At 42.6% G+C, this 20,844-nt stretch overlaps 1 protein-coding gene across 1 annotated transcript; it reads right to left on the bottom strand.

Annotated features, from left to right (window-relative positions):
* Positions 1–16,476: 16,476 nt before the first annotated feature.
* Positions 16,477–17,106, bottom strand: LOC117974450 (MAPK-interacting and spindle-stabilizing protein-like). The gene has a single exon (XM_055091837.1). It carries the CDS (start codon positions 17,104–17,106, stop codon positions 16,477–16,479), a length of 630 nt encoding a protein of 209 aa, XP_054947812.1.
* Between the last annotated feature and the right edge of the window lie 3,738 nt (positions 17,107–20,844).

Below are 20,844 nucleotides of genomic sequence, written 5' to 3'. Positions count from 1 at the left end.
TATTTGCATCTGTTCTATGTAAGTGCATCTGTCCTCTTTCTCCTTGCAGGTGCTTGTTTTCCCTCATATTTTGACTCAGTTCTTGGCAAACTCGTTGCTATAAAAATAAATTCATGACTTTGAAGTTAGTTTGGTTCTTTCATTGTTGTCAGGTTAGGAACCCTATTCCATCCCAGATCTCCAAAACCCAGACTTTTTGGGGGGTTGAAATGTTAGGCTTTCTCTTTGAATTGTAGTTTTATCTTCTTTCAGTTATCATTTGCATTTTCATAATGCTTAATGGGACTAAGCTTTTTTTGTGTAGTTGACTGTACCTTTGGATTTTTTCCCCAAATACCTTTTTATTTCTTCTTTTCTTTATGGTTTTAGAAAATGTAGTTTACATAATTGCAGCTTGATTTTTTACTCAGTTAATGGCATGCTTAATGGAGAGAAAAAATATTAAATATATTTCCCTTTTTAATTACTGTGCTTTTTTCTTTTTTAAGGAAATGTTTCATTATGTTAAATTTCAGTGTTATGCTACTTAGCTATTCCTTAAATATTATAGTATTTTGGATTTCACATGTAAATTTGTAACATATCTTGAGTTTATTATGTATAGAGTAAGGCTATTTTCTCTTTTTTTAAGGTAAAAATCACATAATATAAAATTAATAACAACCATTTTAAAGCATACAATGCACTTGCTTTTAGTATATTCACAATGTTCCAGGGCAATTTCATCATGTCCCTTCCAAAAACCCATTATGCATAAAGTTGTTACACCCTATTCTGCTTCCCTGAGCCCTAAGGACCACTAATCTAATTTATATCCCAATTGATTTGCCAATTCCTGATGTTTCATGTGAATAAAATCAAGTAATATTTGTCCTTTTGTGCACTTAACATAATGATTTCAAATTTCACCCATATTATAACATATATAAGTACTTCATTCTTTGTTATAGCTGAAAATTGGGTGTCCATTTATGAGTCAACAAGCATATGGATTGTTTCCACTTTTTGACTGTATGAATATTACTGCTGTAAATATTCATGCACATGTTTATTTTTTGAGCACCTATGTTTTGTAAGATTAACAGCTGACTTAAGAGAAACAATGGAAGGCAAGAGGCAGTAGAATAATATATTCAAAAGATGCAAAGGAAAAAAAAACTCTTGGCCATGAATTCCTTATCCAGCAATTATTTTTCAAAAATGAAGATAACACAAAGACTTACCCAGATAAACAGAAATATTAACTGAAGTTGTTGCTGGCAGACCTACCACATTAAAAAAAACTCTAAAATTAATTCCTAAGGCTAAAAGCAAGTTACAGAAGACAGTCACTTGAATCCACATTTTTAAAAAAGCACTGGTATAGGTAATATTGACACTATAAAAGACAGTAAAAATGCATTTTTTCTCTTAATCATAAATTCTTTATTAAATAACATGTGTATAATGGCCGGGCACGATGGCTCACACCTGTAATCTGAGCACTTTGGGAGGCCAAGGCGGGCGTATTACAAGGCCAGGAGATCGAGACCATCCTGGCTAACACAGTGAAACCCCGTTTCTACTAAAAATACAAAAAATGAGCCGGGCGTGATGGCGGGCGCCTGTAGTCCCAGCTACTCAGGAGGCTGAAGCAGAAAAATGGCATGAAGCCGGGAAATGGAGCTTGCAGTGAGCGGAGATTGTGCCACTGCACTCCAGCCTGGGTGACAGAGGGAGACTCCGTCTCAATGATAATAATATGTGCATAATGTATTGCTGAGTTTTTGACATGTAGAAATGTAATACGTCTATAACATATTTTCCAGTAACATCAAAAAGGAGGTAGTTGGAAGAAAAATGTATTGTGATAAGGTAATCACTCTAGATGGTAAAGTAATAATTACTAAAATGTATTGTTGGCTCTGTAACTTTAATAGATGTAATGTGTAAAGTGATAATACTTTAAAATGGAGGAAATAAAAGAGATTTATATAAGAATGATGTTTCTATGTATTACCAGAAGTTTACTAGTATAAATTGGAAGATGATTTGAATAATTAATTTTCCATATACCTATATGGTAAACTTACAACAACAACAAAAATTCTCAAAAATATATAATAAAATAATTCATTAGTAATCTAAAGTTCCCTATTTTAGAAAATATTCTTTCATTGCAAAATAAAGCAATAAAGAAAAATATCTGAGAAATATATAAAACAAACGGCAAAATGGCAGACATAAATAGAATTCTACCAATTATAATCTTAAATGTGAGCAGATTAAAATCCATTCCAGAGGCAGAGATAGTCAGACTGGATTAAAACAAGTGATCCCAATATACGCTGAGATGCAAGGATACTAATGGATTGAAAGTAAAAAGATGACAAAAAATATCACGCAAAGAGCAATCATAAGAACACTGAACTCATTATACTCATAACACACAATATAGACTATTAAAAATGTGAATAGGATTTTAAAAATTTATCTTGTAGTAAAAAGGGGGTCAACGCTTTAGGAAGACATAGCTATTACAATCATGTATGCACAGATATGAGCTAAATTGTTTCCTTTATATAGATGCTGAAATTCTAACCACTGAATATGACCTCATTAGGAAATCGGTTCTTTGCAGCTGATCAAGTTAAGATACAGTCAGATGAGCCCGAATTCAATATGACTGATGTCCTTATTAAAAGAAGAAATTTGAGTAGAGGGAGACATACACACAGGGAGAGTACCATGTCATTATGAGGGCAGAGATTAGCCAAGGAATGCCAAAGACTGCCACTAAACCATCAGAAGCGAGAAACAAGGCATAGAACAGGCTTTCTCTCATAGCCCTTGAAGGGACCATCCCTGCTGACACCTCAATCTCAGACTTTTAGCTTCCAGGACTATAAGACTATAAATGTATGTTGTTCATGGCACCCAGTTTGTGTTACTTGGTTATGGCAGCCCTAGAAAACTAATACATGAACTAATAACAAAGCATAATAACATGAAGCAAAAATTGACAAAAGAGGAACATCAGCAAAATGGCAGTGGAGACAGCTGCAATCTTTCATTTCCCCACAGAAACATCACACAACTAAGAGAAACTGCCCAAATAAACTTTGCCAAAACTCTGGAAAACAGTCAAAAGATTACAACAACCGAGTGAAAGCAGACTCAAGAAAAAGACAACTTGAAAACTTTATGACATTTTTAGCTTGCCTTTGCCCCAGCAAATTGGCAGTTTTGAAGTGTCAGAAGCCCACGTTCCCAGTGAGGAACACTGGTCCATGGTCCAAAGGAACAAGAGAAGATCTTACCCGCAAATTACTATGTGTCTGTTCTGACTGGTCTGGGGGATACCTAAAGGACTCATGAAAGGCTTTTGTTTTTCTGTGTTGCTAGAATACAGAACAGATAAGGAATGGACATTATCAAGGAACTCTGCAAGGAGACCTAACAAACCACAGATGCTTAGGGCAAAAATTAGAGTTTACACATATAGTAGATCACCTTCAGCACAGGAAGAAAAGTTGGAGAAGAGTATTTGGAAAACTAAGACATTCAAAATTATTCACGTACATGGGAGAGTCTAGAAAGTCACATGTATGCATAGGTTAAGCCACATGCTGACAAATGTCATAAGAAGACCCTACACTTTTACCTTGGCCGATCCCTCCCCTCAGTGCAAGCTCTGTGCAAGAGTGAACTTGAACTTCACTCAGTGCAAGAGTGAACACACACTTTGTGCCGGCTTTAAAGAACCCAGCACAAAGCCAGTCTGCATGGCCTAGAGGCATATTTTGTTGGACAATGATTACTTGTTTTTCTTTTTGTTTTTGTTGTATTTGCCTGTTTGCTTACTTCCTGACATACAAAAAAATCACTGTCAAAACATTAGCTTAACATTTGTTAAGGAAACAAAAAGACTTCGGTGACCACACCTTATAAAGCAAACAGTTTTGTAAATCACTTTGGAAAATTTCACTAAAAAAAAATCCTTAACAATATAAGAAGTAAAGAAAATTTAAAACCCCAAAACATTACTGTGTTTGTGGGGGAGGGTTTGATTTACAGAGTAACCACATAGTAATTATAATTATTGTAATGCCCAGTTTTCAAAAAAAGTTACAAGGCATACAAAAAACGGGAAAGTATGGCTCATTCAAAGGAACAAAACAAACTGACAGAAAATATCTCTAAGGAAACCCAGACTTCAAACTTACTAGACAAAGACTTTAAAACATCTCTCTTAATTATACTCAAATGTCACAAGGAAAACATAAACAAAGAAATAAAGGATTCAGAAAAAATATTAAAAAGTAGGAATATCAACAGAGATAGCAGAAATTCTGGAGTGGAAAACTACAATGATAAAAATTTAAAAATCACCAGAGGGATTTAAGAGTATATTTGCACACACAGAAGAAGTCATGAGCTTGAAGATAAGAAAATGGAAAATATTGACTCTGAGAAACAGATAAAAAATGAGCAGAGACTAAGGAATCTGTGGGACATCATCAAATAGACCAACGTTCATATTCTAGAAGGATAAATTATGTTGTTGAAAACTTTAGCATTCTTTCTTTTCACCTTTCTTTCTTCCTCCCTCTCCCTCCTCCTCTTTACTTTTCTTCCTCTTCCTTTCTCTTCTTCTTTCTCTCCTTCATTATCCCTTTCACTCTGTTTCTCTTTTTCCCTTTCTCTTTTTTCATTTCTTTCAATTTTCTCCATTACTAAGAGATGTTTGAATACCCTTACCATGTGAGTTGATATGGTTATTTCTCCATTTAATCCTCTTTTGAGATTATAGTCTCTCTAAGTAAAGAGATAACCCAAACATAAGCCTCACAAACAGGCTTCCATACCATTCTTAACTTGGTCCTGTAATTCTTCATTGCTCTATTAACTTTCTGATGCTTTTAAGGATGTTTTATAACAAATTGTTTAGTTTTTTCCACTGGAATGTTTATTCTCAATTATCTAATTCATACTGTAAGTATAGAGGGAGTTTAATATAAAATTATTAAACTAATATTTGTGAAAGAACGTATTTGTGCATTTAACAAATATGTTAATCCTCAGACTGTTATTGGGCAGCTGAGCATACAGCAATAAAAATAACATAATTTTTATGTGTACAATATTTATGGAATACGTTGCTGGAACAAATAAATAATTTAGTTAATAACATGACAAAGAACAGAAATTGTATACACTATAGAGCATAGTAATGGAATAATGAATGATTAAAGTTATTAATATTAGGTAGAAAATGAAGGGTATCTTTGAGAGCAGAACTCAAGGAAGCAAGCAATTCGCCTTATGAGGAAAGAGTTACCTGTGGATAAAGGAGAAACTGAAAATTTTACAAGGCAAGACTTTTTGTGCAAAAACAAAAATATGATTATTAGTCACCAATTCAGTACAGTGAAAAAAAAGTTGAAGAGATATCTTGGAAGTAAACCATACTGTGGAAGAGCATGTAGGGTTTTGATAATCAGGGGATTATTCTGAATTAATTTTAAATGCGATAGGAATATATGAGATAACTTAACCAGAGAATAACATGATTGTGTTTGCATTTCAAAGGGGTGTATCTTGTGCACCGTGTAGAATAAATAGGTTTTGTGAGCAAATAAATCGGGAGGCTACTCTAATCCAGAGAAAAAAGGTAGTGACTTAGGTGAGAATGCTGTCAGGATGAGTGGCAGTAGTGGTGAGAAGTCATTAGGCCATGGATGTATTTCATAGGACTGGCCAAGAGAACTGCAGCTAAATTGGAGTGTAGGGAGTGAAATGGAGAACTCAAAGACGACTTTGAGCACTGGAAAGTGACACTGAAGCATGCTGATGCCTCTTATTAAGAGAGTTACTTGGGAATGGCAAGATCAAAACTTCTCACTTTCAAATTTATGAAAAATATTGTTTTCAGAACGAATGACTTTGGGATCAGAAAGCCATCATTCTAATTGATGGTTCCAAGACTACACGGACTCACACTCCCAAGAACAAAAGTAAATCATCACAAAGGTGCTTCCTGATAATTCTAGAGAATGGAGAATTACTGTAACATCTTTCTGATTTTAGGAGAGGTAGCAGTTCCTTTTTTAGCCTAAACGCTATTTTTTTTAAAGCTCAGCCAAGAGACTCCATTATAATTTTCAAATGTGTGTAACTTAAATTCTCATATGAAATACCACTATGCTTAAATTAGTCAAAACATTTTCCCCATCTACAACTATCTTTTCATTGCAATCATTTTCACAAAAGTGACTGCAGCTCACAGACCCTAAAAGGGGAAAATCTAGAGTAGGTTATCTGATCTAGTTAGTTTTGAAGACAGGATCTAGAGATTATTTAATATGAAATAGGTCACCTGAAATGAAGTGTTTACTGAAAACAGCTTGGATCAGCCCAGTTTTCTACCACGGAACCATGCATTTGGTTTAAAAAACACAACAACTCTGGGGAATATCGGCTGCTTCCAACTGTGTTGAAGGTGTTAAAGAAAAGAGCATAAAAGTAAAAATGATCATCTGAGGCCTTTATAGTCTCTGCTCAAGAGACTAGAGTCTTCCATTCTTAACGAAACACCCAAATATCTTAATAATTGGGCAAAATCTAAATATCAGAGAGATAATTTTATCTTGAAGATTGTTAAATTATAATGGTGATTCACTACCTTGCCACGTCTCCGAGTCAAAAATTAGGTCTTTGTTTAGGAATCAATGGTACTCTGCAACTTGGAAATAGGAAGATTTTAGGAGACTCAAACACTGACTTTCTTGTGTGCAAAAAAAAGACGTATTGAGTTAAGACAAGTCTTTCCTTGCAAGGATACTTCTAATGCTCATACACCACCTCCCCTAACGTTAATATAGCTTCCAGGTCAGTAACCAGTGTCAGAGAGCAGCCCATGCAACTACAAATTCAATAGATGTCGAACACAGGGTCAAGCCTAGAATAAGAAGTCTTAGCTAATTAAGTATGCTTTTTTCCCCAAATTCATATTAACAAAAACTTGGATATGTCAGAGAATGCATTCTAAGTTCACTCAACCTAGGAGGGAGAAACATAATTTTAAATTAAGAGCTGAAGCATTCTTGTCCTAACAAAAAGCAAGGAAAATGAAATATCACACCACAGGAGGGATTTCACAAATTAGTGTCAACATCAAAACCTTAAAATAGGCAAGGAGAATGCAGATTCACAATGAACTCTTGTACTTGTTTTGTTCAGAGAAGAGATGGTTCTGAGAGAATGACAGTGAACTAACCCCAGCTGGTTTAGTTGGTGCTTTCAACTGCTGCTTCTGATCAACTCCTTTAGCTAGAATAAATTGATGAGGATTTTGGCATGTGGTATTAGAGATGGTTATTAATTTTTTCCTCTTATTTGCATTGTTCAATGTAGTAAATACTAGCTGTATATGGCTACTTCAATTCAAATTAATTACAATGAAATATACTTAAATATTGAATTTTTTAGTCACTGTTGGTTCATTATTGAATATCTTCAGCTAAGATTTCCCATCTAAATACACTAAGAGGTGGCTTAGTTAACTGGTCGTTCACAAATATTGACGCTGATGTTAACTCCTGATACATTCTCTGCAAATAGAATATTCATGAGCCTCCTCCTGAAATCAGCAGCCTAGAGATAGTTTTATAAATTGGATACAAGTTGGAAATCTATATACTCTTTCAGTTTTTGAAATACTAGCTTCCCAGGGAAGAAAATCAAATTCATAAGATATGTTAGGACGATTTAACTCAAGATGTTCAAAACTGAAATGACATATTCTACAATATGTGATAAAACCACCCCCTAACAACTTAAAGCAAAACAGGGATTGACCTTAAAGACCTGCCTTTTCCTCATCCCCCAGCCAATCAGTTTTCAAATCTTGCATTTTATTTTGAAAGGTCCTTATCCCCCTAGTCTCTTGTTTCTAGACTCGGCACATATTTAAGTTTGTTACCTCTATCTACTGACATTTTTCTCTTCGAACGGTATCTATGCCTGCCAAATGTGAATATACAAAAAAAAATCAGAATGTGCCATTCTGATTTAAACTGCTTATTAGTTAAAACCCTCAAGATAACATCTGGGTTCTTGGCTGCAATGAGTCAAGCCTGCTTACATCTTTTTTTGTCTTTGGCTGCACATTTCCTATCACATCACACTCCAGCAAAGCCAAGCTGTGCCGGCCTTCTACCCCATCTCCACTATTTTGCCCCGCGTCGCCGCGGCTTTTTGCCCGCCCCGCCGCCGCGGCTTTTTGACCCTCATCGCAGCGGCTCTTTTGCCCTTCGCCGCCGCGGCTTTTTGACCCTCATCGCCGCGGCTTTTTGTTCTCCGCCACCGCGGCTTTTTGCGCGCCTCAGCTTTTTGCCCGCAGCGGCTTTTTCCCCACCGCGGTTTTTTGCCCCCACCCGCCGCCTCGGGTTTATGCCCGCCACGGCTTTTAGTTCCCTGCCGCCGCGGCTTTTTGCCCGCCCCCCCCGCCGCTGCGGCTTTTTGCCCCCCCCCCCGCCACCGCGGCTTTTTCACCCCCGCCGCCGTGGCTTTTTGTCGCCGCGGCTTTTTGCCCCCCCTCCGCCGCCGCCGCCGCGGCTTTCTGCCCGCCGCGGCTTTTTGCTCGAACCGGCTTTTTAATCCCCCACCGCCGCGGCTATTTCACCCCCGCCGCCGCGGCTTTCTGCCCCCCACGGCTTTTTACCCGCCGCCGCCGCCGTGGCTTTTTGTCGCCGCGGCTTTTTGCCCCCCCCACCGCCGTGGCTTTCTGCCCGCCGCGGCTTTTTAACCCCCGCCGCCGCCGCTTTTTGCTCCCCCACCGCCGCAGCTTTTTCACCCCCGCCGCCGTGACTTTTTGTCGCCGCGGCTTTTTGCTCGACCCGGCTTTTTGCGCCCCCACCGCCGCGGCTTTTTGGCCCCCCGCCGCCGCGGCTTTTTGCACCCCTGCCGCCGTGGCTTTTTGCCCCCCCCCCCCCCCGCCGCGGCGGCTTTTTGCCCCCCCCGCCACCGCGGCTTTTTGCATCCCCGCCGCCGCGGCTTTTTGCCCGACTCGGCTTTTTGCCCACCCCTGCTGCCGCGGCTTTTTCACCCCCGCCGCCGTGGCTTTTTTGTCGCCGCGGCTTTTTGCTCCCCCGCCGCCGCCGCCGCGGCTTTTTGCTCGACCCGGCTTTTTACCCGACCCGGCTTTTTACCCCGCCGCCGCGGCTTTTTGCCCGCCGCGGCTTTTTGCATCCCCACCGCCGCGGCTTTTTGCCCGACTCGGCTTTTTGCCCACCCCTGCTGCCGCGGCTTTTTCACCCCCGCCGCCGTGGCTTTTTGTCGCCGCGGCTTTTTGCCCCCCCGCCGCCGCTGCGGCTTTCTGCCCACCGCGGCTTTTTGCTTGACCCGGCTTTTTACCCGACCCGGCTTTTTACCCCCCCACCGCCGCGGCTTTTTGCCTGCCGCTGCTTTTTCACCCCCGCCGCCGCGGATTTCTGCCCCCCACGGCTTTTTACCCCCGGCCGCCGCCGCCGCGGCTTTTTCACCCCCGCCGCCATGGCTTTTTGTCGCCGCGGCTTTTTGCTCCCCCCAACGCCGTGGCTTTTTCACCCCCGCGGCGGCTTTTTACCCGCCGCAGCTTTTTCACCCCCGCCGCCGTGGCTTTTTGTCGCCGCGGCTTTTTGCTCGACCCGGCTTTTTGCCCCCCCGCCCCCGCGGCTTTTTGCCCCCCCCCCCGCCCCCGCGGCTTTTTGCCCCCCGCCCCGCGGCTTTTTCCCCTATGCCGCCGCGTCTTTTTGCCTGCCCCGGCTTCCCCCCCCCCGCCCCGCTGCGTCTTTTTGCCCGCCTCGGCTTTTTGCCCCCCCGCCGACGCGGCTTTTTGCCCTCCGCGACTTTTTGGCGCCCCCGGTGCCGCGGTTATTTGCCCGCCGCGGCTTTCTCCCCCCTCCCCCCCCCCCCCCCGCCGCCGCGCTTTCTCCCCCCCGCCGCCGCGGCTTTTTCCCCCCCTTATACTCTTTCTCCTACTCTTTCCAGGATATGGTAACCAAAACTCTACTACTTCTACGAGATTAAAAATTTTAGCTTCCATACATAAGTGAGAACACGTAGTTATATGGTGTTCATATTTCTATGCCAGGCTTATTTCACCTAACATAATGCCCTCCACTTGCATTCTTGTTGCCACAAATAACAGAATTTTGTTCTTTATTATGACTAAATAATATTCCATTATATATGTATGTCACATTTCTTTATCCATTCATCTGTTGATGGACACTTTTGTTGATTCCATATCTTGGCTATTGTGAATAGTGCTGTAATAAACATGGGGGTGCAGATAACTCTTTGATATACTGATTTTCTTTCCTTTGGATATATACTGAAAACCATATGATTAAATTAATAAACACAATAAAAGCGTTTGGCAAAATTAAATATTCTTACATGACAAAAAACTTCTCAATAATTTAGTATAGAAAATATATGCCTTAACACAAAGGACATAAAGGACAAATCTACAGCTAAGATCATACTGAGTGTGGAAAAGGTGAAAGATTTTACTGTGAACAAGAAAAAGATTTTACTGGAACAAGAAAAGGATGCCTATTCTCACCAATCATATTTCACATAGTGAAAGTCTTAGCCAGGACAATTAGGTGAGAGAAAGAAATAAAGGACATCTGAATTGGAAAGGAGACAAATTGTCCCTGTTTAAAGACAATGTGATCGTATACATGGAAAAAAATAAGACTCTACCAAAAGCTTCTTGGGGTGATACATGAAATTAATAAAGTTGCAGGATATACATCAACATACAAAAATCAGTAGCATTTCTATATATTGATAGTAAACTAGCTGAAACAAGAAATTAAGAAAGCAATTCCTTTTACAATAGCTACAAAAATGTACTTAGAAATAAATTTAACCAAGGAAGTAAAAGATTTCGACAACAAAATGACAAATATTAATGAGAGAAATTAAAGAAAATATAAAACAGGAAAGACATCCATGTTTATAGATTGAAATAATATTCTTAAAATGACCCACTATCCTATGTGATTTACAAATTTAGTACAATCACTAGCTTGTATTTTTAAAAGCACCTTTGCTGCATATTCTTAAGATATTCAATGACAATGCCTGGATTTAAGTTTGAGGTATTATTATATCTATTTTATACTGGGCACAATATAATGTTATCAGAGGTAACGGTTTTGATTGGTCCTAGGTCATACAGTAATATATACATTGTGATTTATAGACATGCTATCTTTTAATACTCAGGCATTTAGAAAGTTCATTTAGACAAAGTTATAAAAACTTGCCTTCCTTTCTGCCTATATCACCTAAAAATCCTAATTTAAGAGGTAATAACATTTTTTATTTGATATACAATTTATCAACAATAAAAATCTAACATCTGCAGAGTGTGAAAATCTCATCAGATTAAGGAACACAAAGACATCTTTTTCATATTTTGAATGTAAAACTGTTTTGGAAACTGTTATTTTTAGAAACAGTTAAAAACATTGTTTCATTAGTTTTTCATGTAAAATTGTAACAACCAGCATGAAATACCTGTCATCACAGAAGCATGGCATATTCGATTCCGAAACATATTCTTTGTAAGTTTTAATATATTTACGTATTATTTATACTTAATTGTAACCCATAATGTACAAATATTATTTTTCCTTCAACTCTTAAGAATATTCTTAAATAATAAAACTAAAATTAATGAATTATAATTTTTGTTGGTTGGGAAAAAGACACACACGTGACAGTGCATCACTTCACCTCATCACCTCATCATTTCATCTCATCATTTTATCTCATCATTTCATCTTATCCCATCTCATCTCATTTCATATCATCTCATTTCATCTCATCATTTCATCAAATCTCATCTCATTTCCATTTCATTTTCATTATTTCATTTCATCATTTCATTTCACTATTTCATTTCATTTATTTCATTGTCATTTCATATCATCTCATTTCATTTCATGTCATATTTTTGATATCATTTTTCATATCATTTTTCATCTCATTTCATCTCAATTCATCTCATCATTTCATCTCATGATTTCCTCCTTTCTTTTCAACATTTCATCTCATTTCTTCTCATCTCATTTCAATTTTATTTCATTATTTCATCTCATTTCATTATTTCACCTAATTTCATTATTTCATCTCATCTCATCTCAATTCATCTCATCTCATTTCATCTCATCATTTCATCTCATCATTTTTCATCTCATCATTTAATCTCATTTCATTTCGTCTCATCATTTCAGCTCATCATTTCATGTCACATCTCTTCATCATTTCATTTCAACATTTCATTTCATCTCATCATTTCATCTCATCTCATCTTTCAATTTCATTTCAATATCATCAATTCATCATTTCATTTCATTTATTTCATTATTTCATTTCATCTCATCATTTCATCTCATTTTTCATCTCATCATTTTTCATCTCATCATTTCATCATTTCATTTCATCTCATCATTTTATCTCATTTCATCTCATCTCATTTCAATTTCATTTCATTATTTCATTTCATTTCACTTCATTTCATTTCATCTCATCACTACCTCATCTCATTTCATCAAATCATTTCTTCTCATCTCATCTCATTTCATCATTTCATCTCGTTTCATCTCATTTCATCTCATCTCACCTCATCTCATCATTTCATCTCATTTCATCTCATCCTTTCATTTCATCCATCGTTTCATCTCATCTCACCTCAGCATTTCATTTCATCTCATCATTTATTTCATCTCATTTTATCTCATTTCATCTCTCAGTTCAATTTCCTTTCATTATTTCATTTTATCTCATTCATTTCATCTCATTTCATTACATCTCATCATTTCCTCTCATCATTACATCTCATCTCATTTCATCTCATCATTTCATCTCATCATTCATCTCATCATTTCATCTCATCATTTCCATTTCACTATTTCATTTCATCATTTAATTTCATCATCTCATTTAATTTCACCTCATTTCATTATTTCATTTCATTTTTTCATTTCATTATGTCATTTCATTTCATCTCATTACATTTCGTCTAATTTCATTTCACCTCATTTCATCTCATCATTTCATTTCATCTCATCATTTCATCTCTTTTCATCTCATTTCATCTCATCATCTCAACTCTTTTCATCTTATCTCATCATTTCATCATTTCATCTCATCATTTCATCTCATCTCGTATCTTCTCATCTCATTTCAATTTCATTTCATTATTTCATGTCATCTCATCATTTCATCTCATCATTTCATCTCATCACATCTCATCATTTCATCATTTTATTTCATCTCATCTTATCATTTCATCTCATCTCATTTCAATTTTATTTCAATTTCATTTCATTATTTCATTTCATCTCATCAGTTCATCTCACCATTTCATCATCTCATCATTTCATCTCTTTTCATCTCATTTCATCTCATCATCTCAACTCTTTTCATCTTATCTCATCATTTCATCATTTCATCTCATCATTTCATCTCATCTCGTATCTTCTCATCTCATTTCAATTTCATTTCATTATTTCATGTCATCTCATCATTTCATCTCATCATTTCATCTCATCACATCTCATCATTTCATCATTTTATTTCATCTCATCTTATCATCTCATCTAATTTCAATTTTATTTCAATTTCATTTCATTATTTCATTTCATCTCATCAGTTCATCTCACCATTTCATCATCTCATCTCATCATTTCATCATTCATCTCATCATTTCATGTCATTCATCTCATCATTTCATATCATCATTTTATCTCATCTCATCATTTCATCTCATTTCATCTCATCTCATTCCATCATTATATCCCATTTCATCTCATTTTATGTCATCATTTCATGTCATTTCATCAAATCTCATCATTTCATCTCATTTCATCATTTCATCTCATTTCAACTCATTGCATCTCATCATTTCCGTTTCATTATTCCATTTCATCATTTCATTCGTCATTTCATCTCATCATATTTCATCTCATCTCATTTCATCTCATCATTTCATCTCATCATTTCATCTCATTTTATCTCATCATTTCATCTCATCATTTCTTCTCATCTCATCATTTCCATTTCATTTTCATTTCATTATTTCATTATTTCATCTCATTTCATTATTTCATTTCATTATGTCATTTCATTTCATCTCATTACATTTCATCTCATTTCATCTCATCATTTCATCCATCATTTCATTTATCATTTCATCTCATCTCATCTCATTTCATCTCATTATTTCATCTCATTTCATCTCATTTCATCATTTCATTTCATCATTACATCTCATCATTTCAACTCATCTCATTTCAATTTCATTTCAATTTCATCATTACATTTCATAATTTCCTTTCATTATTTCATTTCATTTCATCTCATTTCATTATTCCATTTCATCTCATTTCTCATCTCATCATTTTTCATCTCATTTCATTTCATCATTTCATCTCATCGTTCATCTCATTTCATCTCATCATTTTATCTCATTATTTCATCTCATATCATCTCATTTCAATTTCATTATTTCATATCATTTCATTATTTCATTTCATCTCACCATTTCATCTCGTTTCATCTCATCATTTCATCCATCATCTCATCATTTCATCTCATTTTATCTCATCTCCTCTCCTTTCAATTTCTTTTCAATTTTGTCATTTCATCTCATCATTTCATCTCATCATTTCTACTCACCATTTCATCTCAAAATTTCATCTCATCATCTCATCTCATCGCATCATTTTGTCATTTCATCTCATCATTTCATCTCATCTCAAGTCATCTTATCATTTCATCTAAGTGAAATGATGTAATGGAATCATGAAATGAAATGGATAGGATGCCCTCAGTGATGTTAAATTTAAAAATTGTTTCTTTTCATGTATGCATTTTTATATTTATATGTATTTATATTTACTTATATTTATTTTTACTTATTTTTATTTATATTTTTCTTATTTCTTTATTTATAGACAAGGTCCTGTTCTGTGGCCTAGGCTGGAATGCAGTGGTGCATTCACAGTTCACTGCAGCCTCGAGCAAACCTCCCACCTTAGCCTCCCAGGTAGCTGGGACCCCAGGTGCGCACCACCACACCTGGTTAATATTTTATTATTTGCAGAGATGGAGTCTTGCTATTCTGCCCAGGCTGGTCTCAAACTCCTGGGCTCAAGCAATCCTCCTGCACTGGCAACCCAAAATGCTGGGATGACAGATATGAGCCACAGTGCCCAAACTATTTATTTATTTATTTATTTATTTATTTATTTAATAAAGACAAGGTCTCACTATGTTGCCCAGGCTGGTCAACTCCTGGACTCAAATGATTCTCCAAACTTGGCCTCTCAAAATATTGGGATTACAGGTATGAGCCACCATGCCTGGCCTAAAAATAGTATTATATTTTTGTATCATATAATTTTCAATTAGGTAATATGAATATTCTGGACAGGAAATACGCCCTTAATTACATACGAATAAACATTTGTTACACTGAGAAAAATCTAATAGAGCTAAAATTAAAAATTAATTTGGAAAGGTCATTAGATACTGATACATTCTTACGTTTATACATTCTTTCATATATTCATATATCCTTTTAACAGTATCAATGGTTTGGAGTTATGTGTACAAAACCATGACCTATATGTAATACAACTAATAACAGGCACTGACAATTCAAGGCATATTATATACAAAGCTTTAACTTCTTATCAAAATATTTTGTTTTTTTCTTTCTGTTTTGGCAGATACTATGAACACAACATTCAACTCACAGACACCATGGAGCCCTTACTAAGCATAAAGTACTGTGAAAAGCCAGGGCTAGGACAGAACTGAGACAGGGCCAGGGATAGGACAGAACTGGGGCAGGGTCATGGCCAGAGAAAAACCAGGGGCAGGGTCACAGCCAGGGACATGAGAGGACCAAGGCCAGGGCCAGAAGCAGGGAAGAACCAGGGCCAGGGCAGGGACATGGCAGGGCCAGGGCCATGGCAGGATCAGGGTCAGCAGAAGGCCAGGGCAGGGCTAGGGTAGCACAGGGCCAAGGCAGGGCAGGGTCAGTGTAGAGCAAGGAACGGGCCAGGGTATGGCAGGGCAAGGACAGGGAGGTCCAGGGCCAGAGTCAGGTCCAGGACATGGACAGGACAGGGCCAGAAACATGGCAGGACCAGAAAGGGGACAGGGCAAGGGCAAGGCCAGAGAAGGACCATGGAAAAAACATGGCCAGGGAGGGTCCAGGGCAAGGGCAAGGCCAGGGCAGAACCAGAGCCAGAGCAGGCCAAAGGCAGGGCCAGGGCAGGGTAAGGCCAGGGTAGGGTGGGGCCAGTGTAGGGTGAGGGTAGGGCCAGGGTGAGTTCAGGGCCAGGGCAGGACTAAGATAGCACAGGGCTAAGGCAGGGCCAGGGCAGGGCCAAAAGGAGGGGCCAGGGCCAAGCATGGCCAGTGTCAGACCTGGGGATTGTCAGGGCCAGGGTCAGGGTCAAGGCTGGGCCAGGGACAGGGCCAGAGCAAGGGCAGGGCCAGGGAGAAAGCAGAACCAGAGAGGATCCAGAGCAAGGCCAGGGTCAGGGCAGAACCAGGACCAGGATAAGGCAAAACCAAGGCCAGGGCAGGGCAAGGCCAGGGCAGGGCAAGATCAAGGAAGGGCAAGGCCAGGGTAGAAAAGGCCAGGGTAGGGCCAGGCCAGGGTAGGAGAAGGCCATGGTAGGGCCAAGGCCAAGGCAGGGAAGGGCTAGGGTAGCACATGGCATGGCCAAAAACAGAGCAGGGCCATAGCAGTGGCAGGACTAGCAACAGGGCTAGGGCAAGCGCTGGACCAGAGCATGGTGGGGACAATACAGGGCCAGGACAGAGGATGGCAAGGCAGGTCCAGGGCCATTTCATGGACTCAGTAGGCATGGGGTCAGGCCAGGGCAGGGCAAAGGCAAGGCCAGGGAGAAGGCAGGGCCAGGGCCAAGGCAGTGCCAGGGCAGGGCAGGACCAGTGCAGGGCCAATGCAGGGTGAGGGCAAGGCCAGGGCATGGAAGGGCCGGGCAGGACCAAGGAAGGGCCAGGAGAGGGCCACGGCAGGGTCATGGCGAGAACAAGGGTATGGCTGGGGTCAGGAATATGGTAGGATGAGGGCTGGGCCCAGGCTGAGGCACGCAGGGCAGAGCATGGCCTGTGCAAGGCATGGCCAGAGCCAGGCCATAGAGATGGGAGGGCAACACCAAGGCAGAGTCAGGGTAGATCCAGGGCTGAGCAGAATCAGGGCAGGTCCAGAGTCGAGGCAGAGCTAGGGCCCAAGCAGGGCCATGGTAGCACGAGGGCAGAGGAGGGCAGGGCAATGCAGGACTGGGCCATGGCAGTGCCTGGTCAACTCCAGGGCAGGGCCAGAAGCAGGACAGGGCCAGGGCCAATGCTCAGGCCAGGGACAGGGCATGACAGGACGTGCCAGAGCAGAGCTGGGCCAACGTTGGGGCAGGGCAAATCAGACCAGGACACCTCCAAGTCCAACTCTGGCCCTGCCTTGGCCCTGGCCCCTTCCTGGCCTGACCTTGTCCCTGGCCCTGCCCTATCCATGCCCTGTGTGTTTGACCAGTGTTTTATAACCAGAATCCTACAAGAAACTTAAATTAGTTCTTTTTGTGCATTTTTAGTAGAGATAGGGTTTCACAATGTTGCTCAGGCTGGTTCCAAACTCCTGAGCTCAAGCCATCTGCCTGCCTTGGCCTCCCAAAGTGCTGGGATTACAGGAGTAATCTGGCCAAGTATTTACCTTCTTTATGCCTGTTTCCTACATTTGGAAAATGGGGATGCTTTAAGTACCTAGCATATAGAATTATTATGAGAATCAATGCCTCACATATTTACATGTTGATAAAATTATACTCATAGAACACTACTGGAAGCAAAGATAGTATTAGTTAAAATTTAGTGATTACTGCAAATATTATTACTATTACAAACAACATAGTATAGACATTACTACTACTATAGTTATCTTAAAAATCTAAAATAAAAATTTTACGTAATAGCCTAAAGTAATCTCTCCTGCTCTGCCCTGGCTCAGCCCTAGTGCTGGCTCTGCCCCTAGTCCTACTACATCCCTGGCCCTGACCCTTCCCTGGTCCAGCCGCTGCCCTGGCCCTTCCCATCTTCAGGCCTTACCATGGCCCTACCCTGGTCCTGACCCTACCCTGGTCTGGTCCTGACCCTGGCCCTACCCCAGAGAAGGGGTATGGCAGAGCCAGGGAAGGGCCGGGGCAAATAAGGGACAGGACACATCCAAATCCAGGAAAGGGCCAGGGCCATGACAGAGCCAGGGCGAGTCCTTGGCAGGGCCAGGCTCCAGGCCAGGACCAGGAAAGGGTAATGGCAGGGTCACTGTATGGCCAAGGTCCAGGCCAAAGCCAAGGCAGTGGCAGGGTCAGCTCTGCATAAGGGCAGAACCAGAGCCAGTGATACGGCAGGGCCAGGGCTGTGCCAGGACAGAACAAGAGCAGAGCAGGGCAGGACCACAGCCAGGCCATAGAGAGAGTAGGGCAAATGCCAAGGCAATGCTAGGGTAGTGCCAGGGCTGAGGCAAGGTCAGGGAAGGTCCAGGGCTGAGTCGAGGCTAGAACCAAGACAGGGGCAAAGGCCGGGGCAGATCTAGGGCACAAGCGGGGCAGATCTAGGGCACAAGCAGAGCAGGCTAGGGCAGGGCAATGGCAAGGCCAGGCCATGGCAGGGCCAGCCCAGGATAGAACAGGGCACAGGCAGGGCAGGGCCAGGGCCACGACTGGGGCAGGACAAGGACCAGGACCGGGGTCCAGGCCAGGGCAAGGGTATGGCCAGGGCAGAGGTAGGGCCAGAGCCAGGGTCTGAGCAGGACCAAGGCAGGTCTATTGCAGGGCCAGGGTTCAGACCAGGGCCAGGGCAGGGCTGGGACAGGGCCAGGGCCAGAACCAGGAAAGGGCAATGTCAGGACAAGGGCCATGGCAAGACCAGCAACGGGGCTAGGACCAGGACAGGGACAGGGTCAGGGCAAGGGCCAGAATAGCATGCCAGGGTAGAGCCAGGCCAAATTAGGGCCAGGACAGGGTCAGGACCAGGGCTGGGCCAGGGTATGGCCTTAAGTAGTGAAGGCCCAGGGCCAGGGTCCATACCAGTGCCAGCGCCGGTCCAGGGCAGACGCAGGGCCATGGCCAGGTCTAGGACAAGGCTGGGGCAGGGCCAAGGTCTGGGTCAGGGTCAGCACAAGACCAGGACAGAGCCAGGGGAGGGACAGGGCCATGGTAAGACCAGGTTAAACCATGGACAAGACACCTGCAAATCCACTTCAGGGCCAGGGTCAGGGCAGGGCCAGTTCAGGGCCAGGGCCAAGACAGGGCCAGGGTAAGGGCTGCCAGGGTCATTGGCAGAGCCAGGGCCATGGCAGGACCAGGGTCAGGAGCAGGGGTCAATGCCAGGTCAAGGCCACAGATAGGACTGTGCTAGGGCCAGTGTGAGGGCCAAGGTGGGGTCAGGGCAGGGCCAAAGGGAGGGCAGGGCCAGGGCAGGGTGGAGCAGGCCCAGGGTAGCACAGGGTTAAGGTAGGGCACGACCAACCAGGGCAGGTCTATGGCTGGGGCCAGGGCAGGGCCAGGGCCGGGGCAGGGCCAGAGCCAGGGCACGGCCAAGACAGTGGCAGCTCCAGGGCAGGGCCAGGGTTAGGACCACAGACATGTCCAAGGCCAGTGCCAGGGCAAGGGCAAGGGCAGGGGCAGGGCCAGGGTCATCTAAGAATTAGGGACAAAGCCAGGCCCAGAGCTGGGCCAGGACAGGTACCTGGCAGGGCTAGGGTCTGGGCCAGAGCCACGGCAGGGCCAGGGCCACAACCAGGTCTGTGCTATGGCCAGGTCCAACACAGTGCCCAGGTAAGGCTAGGGTGAAGGCCAAGGTAGGGCCAGGGCAGGGTCAAAGCCAGGCTAGGGCCAAGGCAGGGCCAGGGTCAGCAAGGCAGGGCCAGGAAAGCATAGGGCCAGGGCAGGGCAGGGCCAGGCCAGTGCCAAGACCTGGGCAGGGCCAGGGCCAGGGCCATAGACACGGCCTGGGCAGGACCAGGTTCGGGGCAGGAGCAAAACAAGGGCAAGGACAGTACAGGTTCTTGGCACAGCCAGGATCCAGGACAGTGTCAGGGCAGGGCCAAGGCAGGGTCTGGGCCATGGTAAGACCAGCAACAGGGCTGGGGCTAGGTCAGTGACAGGACCAGAGTCAGGGCAAGGGCCAGAGCAGTGCAAGGCCAGGGGAGGGCCAGGCATTTCAGGGTCAGGGCCATGGGAGAACCAGGGCAAGGTCTTAAGCAGGGAAGGGCCAGGGCCAGGACACGTCCAGGGCAGGGCCATGACAGGACCAGAGGCTGCATTAGGGCAAGGGCAGGGCCAGAACAAGGTAAGGGTCAGGGCCAAGGCTAGGGTAGGGACAGGGCAAGAAATATGGCAGGACCAGGGGCAATGCCAAGGCCAAGGCTGAGTCAGGGCTGAGTCAGGGCAGGGCAGGGCAGGGCATGGTATGGCCAGTGCAGGACAGGACAAGAGCCGGTCCACAGAGAGAGCAGGGCTGATGTCAAGAAAGAGCCAGGCTAGTGCCAAGGCTGAGGCAGTGTCAGAGCATGTCCAGGGCAGGGCCGGGGCCACGGCCAGAACTGTGCCAGGGCACAGCCAAGGCAGGGTAGGGCAGGGAAATAGTGTGGCCGGCTCAGTACTGGGACAGGGCAGAGCAGAGCAAGGTGATGGTAGGGGCAGGGCAGAGACAGGCCAATGCAGAGCTATGTTACACGGGGGCCAGGACACCTCCAAGTCCACTTCAGGG

Source organism: Pan paniscus, chromosome 11, assembly GCF_029289425.2.
Source record: "Pan paniscus chromosome 11, NHGRI_mPanPan1-v2.0_pri, whole genome shotgun sequence".
NCBI lineage: Eukaryota > Metazoa > Chordata > Mammalia > Primates > Hominidae > Pan > Pan paniscus.
This window is presented reverse-complemented; position numbering and strand designations above follow the sequence as displayed.

What these genes read in the sequence shown, in the direction of transcription:
- LOC117974450 (XM_055091837.1), bottom strand. Translation starts at nt 17,106, where the DNA reads ATGACCCTGCCGTGGCCCTCTCCTGGCCCTTCCTTGGTCCTGCCCGGC.